This window comes from Lipotes vexillifer, unplaced genomic scaffold (genome assembly GCF_000442215.2).
Source record: "Lipotes vexillifer unplaced genomic scaffold, Lipotes_vexillifer_v1.1 scaffold678, whole genome shotgun sequence".
NCBI classification, from domain to species: Eukaryota; Metazoa; Chordata; class Mammalia; order Artiodactyla; family Lipotidae; genus Lipotes; species Lipotes vexillifer.
The window spans coordinates 592,477-599,750 of record NW_006790338.1 but is presented as its reverse complement, the minus strand read 5'-3'; the positions used below and the strand labels follow the sequence as shown (position 1 = coordinate 599,750).

Below are 7,274 nucleotides of genomic sequence, written 5' to 3'. Positions count from 1 at the left end.
TTGCCTTGCGGTCCAGTGGTTAAGACTCTGCCCTTCCAGTGCAGGGGGTGCAGGTTCGATCCCTGGTTGGGGAACTAATATCCCACATGTCATGTGGTGCGACCAAAAAAATAAAAACAAATAAAAGGGAAGTTCTTTAAAAAAAATAATAAAGCCAGATCAAGTAAGTATTAAAGAGGAAGAGTTTTTAAGAACAAAAGAGGTGCAAAAAGTGAGTTGTAGGACCTGGAAACCATGGTGAAGAATCTGGTGAGACTTAGTTTAGAATGGACTAGTCTGATTTCAAGGAAAGAAAAGATGATGAGGTACAACAGGGTTTATCTTATTTTCCAAGCCAGGACCCTGAGAGGGTGAGGCAGGTGGCCACAAAGTCTGAGTCAGTGGGAACAGGGAAGTTTCCAAGTGGGAGTGTGGTAGACCCTGGTAGGTCTCTGGGATCTGGGCTGATTTGCAGCAGTCCCCTTTTATGTGGTACGTGTAGTGAAAGTTTTCTGGAACTCTTAACAAAGCCCAAAGGCTATGAGAACAGGAGCTATATTTATGCACTCTATCAACAGTTCCCAATTCCCACCTTTGAGACCAGCATAAGCTGGTAGTGGGATGATTCGGGCAGAAAGACAAACATCATTTGGAGGATACTGCTCAAAGCAGCCTCAAGACGCAAGCTTGGGTGTTATTCTAAAGAGCCAAGGTCGTGGCTTTCAAATGCAAGGATGGGCAGAGGAGCTGCCCTACACACTGTTCATCATCTCTGAATACACCTAGATTGATCTGAGACATTTTAAGACCAGTGGGTTATGAACAACCATATATGTCTGTAGACACTGAGAGAGGGATAGAGACACAGAGGAAGTCAGCCAATGACATGTGGCATAGCTGTCCCTGTTTTCTAAAAGAGATGAATCAATGTTCTGGTAAAAGAACTACTCATATACAATGGTAAGAAAAAATGTAAAGGATGTAAAAAAGAGTTGGTTGAGAAATCATAAGTAAATAGGTGTTGAGCTTGAAGGTGAAAGTGAAGGCAGTATTTGAACAAGGGTGTAGGATCTATCTTACCCATGAACTCAAAGTTTCATAAATTAGAAATGGATCTGTCGGATGTTGAGAGATGGAGAAGACATAGGCTCTGTGAAAAGGCACAAACAAATGCTGGATTCCCTTCTCCAAAGGGCCACAGCCGCTCCTGTGAACACAGACCAACCAACATGCCTTTCTTCACCTTCTCTTAGGAAATGCCTATGCTGTGTCACAAAGCTCTCTAACACTGCTATTTGAGTACAGTTTACACTTACTTAATAAGCTCTTCGGCTAAGTTATAAGTTTATCTTGCCTACACGGCATAACAGTATATTTAAAAGGTGCAAAATAATCTCTTAGTAATTGTGATGTTGGGACAAACTTTTAAACCATAACTGCCTTCCTTCTGGTGAGCACTGGGTGGTGCTCTCATCTAAGAGGAAGTAAATCTAGGCAGTTGTGCCCCAGGCCTCTGTCGCTCTACTTACCACAGCTTCGAAGTCCTTAATCTCTCTCTCTTAGTAATTCTAAATGTGGGTGCATAGGCACCCTGGTATTTTTAGTTTGTTTGTTTATAACAGCTTTATTCATAATCACATTTATGTTCAAACTGAAGGAGATTTATAGATGTATACAGGGCATCCTGGTATTTTTAAGTATTCATTACAATTTTCCAAATTTCCTTGAAGAATCTGTATGTAGTGCTTTTTAGTATAATGGGCAAAAAATGAAAAGTGATATAAAACAATTAGATTCCACTTCTCTAATTATATTGGCCTTGTTCTTGCTGACTTCAATGTTTCTGGATGTATCTGGTCTGAAGAACTAGCTAAAAAGTCATTATGTTAAAAACAAAAACAAAAAAACCTCTGTTTATTGTTTGTCATTTTATTTTATTTTTTTTTAAATGAAAGATAACACTTTTATTGTGTAAGTCACTGAACTGTTGGTGCTCTTTGTTACAGCATTTAGCTTTCCCTGACCCATACATTCTTCTTTGTCTTGTGCTCTTAAAACTGGAGTGCACCCCAGGCTTCTCCACCTACACACACTCCCTTGGGCATCCTGTTCAGGCTTATAACTTTCAATACCATCTACCCACCAATGACTTACAAAAGTAGATCTCCAGCCCAGCCTCTCTCCTGAACTCCAGGCTAGTATAACCAGTTGCCTGGTTAACAATTCCACTTAGATGTTCACGGACATCTCAAACTCATCTTGTCCAAAATGGGACCTCCTGGTTTTCCTCCACAAACCTGCTCCTCTGCAGTTCTCCCTGTTTAGGTTGACGGCAACTCCTTCCTTCCAGTTGCTCAGACCAAACCTCTCTCTCACCTCCACATTGAATCCAGCAAGAGTTTTTGTTGGCTCCGCCTTCAGAATATGTTCAGAATCTCACCACTTTTCACCTCCATAAATGCCACACCCTGTCCTGAGCTACCATTCTCTCATCACTAGTATCTCTCTGTTTTCTTCCTCTTTCTTTTTATTTTCAAGTTTCTTCAAATAACCTTAGCAATTAATCCTAACAGAAGCAACCCATATGCCCAAATAATGTATTCAATATTGTAGTTTTGTTCTTAGAGAAAAAAAGTTGTTTTTTAACGAGAGCTGGAAGGGCCGAGGAGAAAGTAACTAAGTTAAGAAGTTATTGGAATAGTTTTGCTGAAAGGAATGTGAGAAGGAGTGGCAGTGAAAATGTAAAGGTTTTAAATAGCTTGTGTTGATTATTACACAACCATCTTTTCTCTTTTTAAAAAAAATTATTTTATTTATTTTTGGCTGCATTGGGTCTTCGTTGCTGTGTGTGGGCTTTCTCTAGTTGCGGCGAGTGGAGGCTACCCTTCATTGTGCGGTGCGGGCTTCTTATTGCGGTGGCTTCTCTTGTTGCGGAGCATGGGCTCTAGGCATGTGGGCTTCAGTAGTTGTAGCACGCGGGCTCAGTAGTTGTGGCTCATGGGCTCCAGAGCGCAGGCTCAGTAGTTGTGGCGCACGGGCTTAGTTGCTCTGCGGCATATGGGATCTTCTCGGACCAGGGCTCAAACATGTGCTCCCTGTGCCACCAGGGAAGCCCTTACGCAATCACCTTTTCCAGTTCACAGGTCCGAGTAGGCAGCTAGCTTCGGCCTCTTGGAGGACAACAGGGCCCCACTGCTTGTGGAGGAAGAAGCAGTGTTAGTGTTTTCTACTAATGCATCTCCTTTACTGGTTTTTGCTTATGTGGATTTGAAATAATTTTGCTTGTTCCGTTGCTCTCCTTTTATTTTTTAAAATGCTTTTGACTTTAGAGCTCAGGTTCTAGATGCTGGTTCTGAGCCTACTGACAATATCACTTCTGTCTCAGCCAAGGTCTGTTGACTAATGCTGTTTCCCTCCCAGGTCTGGCCTTAACTATCAGACCACCTTCCCTCTTACTTCTCTGGGCTCTTCATACTTTGGTCAACTCAGATTACTCATTTTTTCCCTCGTATGTGCCATGCTTTCTTCCCTGTGGGACAAGATTAGTTCATGGTGTTTCCACAACATTTATATCCCTTTCTCCCAAATCCATAGAACTTAATAATAATAATGATAATGATGATGATGATGATAATAATTGTAGACAGTTGGTGAGCACTTACCATGTGCCAGGCTTTATATCATTTTAACCTCACACCATGCAAGGGAGGGACTTTTACTATCCCTATTATACTGACGAGGTACACTCTGCCCAGATCCTTTCAGGCCTTCTTTCCAGCTCTGAGTGCGCAGCTTCGGCAGGCTTTGCTGCTAACACTTGCCCTGCAACCTTCTGACGATTGCCCCTCACCAGCCAGTGAGGAGAGTCCAAAGGCTCTGGGAGTTTTGTGTCTCCCTTGCCCTGTGATCAATGGCAAAGGGGACTGTTTGTGGATAACCAGCTCCCAGATCCTTTGCCTCCAGGTGGGAGAAACTCGGAGGTATGATCCATGCTCTGAGGCTCTCCAAGGGATCCGGCTAAGTTGGCATTTTCTTCCCCATCTTGCTTCTCCAACTCCCTCACCTTTCCTTGTGGGAGCACTTCCCCATAAGTCACTTTTCCTGAATCCTTGGTTCATGACCTGTGTCTGGGGGAACCTGATCTGAGACTCTTGCCTGGCTCGTACAAGATATAGTTGAGGGTTTCCCTGGTGGCGCAGTGGTTGGGAGTCCGCCTGCTGATGCAGGGGACATGGGTTCGTGCCCCGGTCCGGGAAGATCCCACATGCAGCGGAGCGGCTGGGCCCGTGAGCCATGGCCGCTGAGCCTGCGCGTCTGGAGCCTGTGCTCCGCAACGGGAGAGGCCACAGCAGTGAGAGGCCCGTGTAAAAAAAGATATAGTTGAGATTCAAACTAAAGCAGTCTAACTGCAGTCATATTTTAGAGTTCTAATCCCTTTGTTATATTGCCTGTCACGTCGGTATGATAATCTGTTTCAATCTCTTTTTCCTAGCATTCTGTTAGAAATTTTACCAGAAGAATTTTGGAGCCGGATCTTTGATAATTCTCAGCGTGGTGGTGGGAATTCAAAGTCCTTCCTAGGGATGGATGAAGTTGCAGTATGAGCGTCTCAGATACTCTGACAAGTATCTTGGGCTTCTTCCTCAATGCTCCCACAGTCGTGTAGACAGACCTGCAACAACCATGCTACTGGGATAATTATTTTAAAAATTCTGTTGGATATTCTGCTTCCTCACTAGACTGTAAGCTCTTGGGGACAAGGACCCAGTTCTGCTCATTGTTGTTTCCTGGTACAGAACCCAGTGTCTAAAAATGGAGGTGTTCAGTCTTTTCAGATGTAATTCTGTAGTACAGGAAACTAGATTTCTAACTGCAGTTCTTAAATTTCATTTGCATATGAATCACCTGTGGGGTGGGGTTTAGGATTCTGTCTTTTAACTGGTGTCCCAGGTGATTCTGTTGCAGGTGATCCTCAACCCATTACTGATACTTTGAAAACACTAATGTACAAGGTCCAGCTACTCAGTAATAACTAAGGAACACTTACGTTGTAAGTTCTTATTATATATCAGTTGCTTTGTGCCTGGCATCGTTGTAAGAGAATTACGGCTATTAACTTAATTAAGCCACATTTAATTCCTATGAAGAGAAAAGTATTATTACCCCCTTTTTTACAAATTAGAAAACTGAGACACAAAAATGTTAAAGGTGCTAACTTGCTCCATTGCCTATAGCTAGTAAGTGGATGTGGACCCAGGCATTCTGGCTCCAGAGCCTGTCCTCTTAACTGCTACCCCACACCACCCTTTCCACTGATACATGTAAGAAAATCCACATATTCCCAGCTTTATTTTTGCTGAGCCTTTCTTTCCAAGGAATCTGAAAGGAAAAGAAAGCAACATAACTGCAGGAGACACACAGGAAATATTTTATTAGCTTCCAGATGGAGAAAACGGTAGAGTAAAAATATTTCAGTAGAAATCCATGGCCCTCCTCAGGGAGCCCACTCTGGCATCCAGGGCCCCCCAGTCGTGGTAGCTCCTGTAGTCCCCTGGCCTCAGTAGGTACTGCCGCCCCCGGTAGTTGGGCATCTCATAGAGGACCCACCAGCCCTCCAGCACGTGAAGGGAGCGGATCTCATTGAAGTGGAAGCGGTCGCGGAGCGAGGAGCAGTCTTCCGTGAGCTCCACCATCTGGCCTCGGTAGTCCTCTCGCTCGTACATCCTCAGCCGGTGGGAGCTGGTCTGGGTTCAGTAATCAACAGATGGGAAGAGTCAGAAAACCTAGCCTTTAGCAACCAATCACACCGCTGCGGGAATGGGCATTTTAAAAAATCTTTTCTATATCAAAGATGACAAATTAAAAAGACAGCCAACACCAGGGCCACTGGGTACAGCTGGGTAGATTGTACACTGCAAAACTGAAGAGGGGGCCATTCACATAGATCAAGATATTCATGGTGCTCCATAGTTTTCTAGGGCCACAACCTACATGAATCATATTTAGTACCTACTTAGTACCATTCTTAAGTGACAATTTTTATATGTAATTTGTGCTCTCTCCTTTATAGACTTAAACGGTGGTCTGGAGCTTTCCTTGGAGGATATAAAAATAATTAGATATTAAAATAAAAAGGCAAAAGGCATTATTTTCTCTGGCAAAAGGCATTATTTTGGAACTCCATAGCATTAGAAGAGGCTGGGAAGAGAGGAAGTCGAATTGCTTTCCCCGAAGTGAAGCACAGGTGGTGGCAGTCCAGCCCAGGTAACTCCTTAATCCCTTCCTTTCTGCTTTGAGTCCTGCTATTCTAAAATCCTGAAAAGCAAGAGTCATCGTATGATTAGGTTTCAGTTCTCACCTCTAATATATGGTCTGGCAAAACACTTAGGTAATTAATAAAAATAGAAGCTCAAGATCATGAAGGAGGCCTGTCTAGATCAATAGATTATAAAACCTTTAGGAAAATGTAAGGGCAGTCTGTCAGTCCTGGGCAAATCCTGTCTGTCTCTTCCTGAGCACTTATTCTTTTATCTGCTTCCCAGCAGGTACCCACTCAATTCCTTCTTCCTTCTTCCACCATTAGATCCTCGTTAGGAAAGGTTCTCATAAGCAATTCATTCTGAGGTATAAAAAAATTGCTAATAAGGTATCTTCCATGGTTTGCAGAGGACTCACATGTGCGTTATCTAATTTGATCTTCACAACAGCCTGACACACGTGGAGCAACCATTCTAAGTCTTTTCTTCTTTTAAGGGAAACTAATGACTAGAGCTTTCAGGCTGTAATCAAAGAGTCAGGGATGGAAAGTAAAAGGCCAGATTTCCAGGTCAGTCTGGGTCCTTTCAAGGCTTTCAACCCTCTGAGGGGGTTTCAAATTTCCCCAGAGTGGTACATTTTCCACAGGACTCTGTCATAGGCAAATTAAAGCCTCCCTAACTGTAGAATTCCAGGCTGCTCAGGCTTTACTTGGGTAGCAGTGGGCTTTGCAGGTGCTACTGGAATCACACTGTTGGTTATTTGTCTTGCCTAATCAAAAGGCAGAACTTGAGGGACGCTTGATATTCATAATGGTTAATATTTGGAGGAGGGGGAAGTTTGCCATGTGCTGGGCTATCTCCTTTTGACCTCGTCACAGCTCGATGAACCAACCGCCCTTATTTTTTTATTTTTTTATTTTTATTTTTATTTTTATTTTTATTTTTTTCTTTTTGCGTTATGCGGGCCTCTCACTGTTGTGGCCTCTCCCATTGCGGAGCACAGGCTCCGGACGCGCAGGCTCAGCGGCCATGGCTCAC

General features: G+C 43.4%; 1 protein-coding gene across 1 annotated transcript in view; it reads right to left on the bottom strand.

Annotated features, from left to right (window-relative positions):
* Positions 1 to 5,386: 5,386 nt before the first annotated feature.
* The window catches only part of LOC103087031 (gamma-crystallin F), a 2,634-nt gene continuing 746 nt past the window's right edge, over positions 5,387 to 7,274 (bottom strand). The window contains exon 3 of the mRNA XM_007463652.1: positions 5,387 to 5,723. Within this exon, the coding sequence (XP_007463714.1) occupies positions 5,451 to 5,723 (273 nt within the window). The 3' untranslated portion in view covers positions 5,387 to 5,450. The remainder of the gene's footprint in view (positions 5,724 to 7,274) is intronic.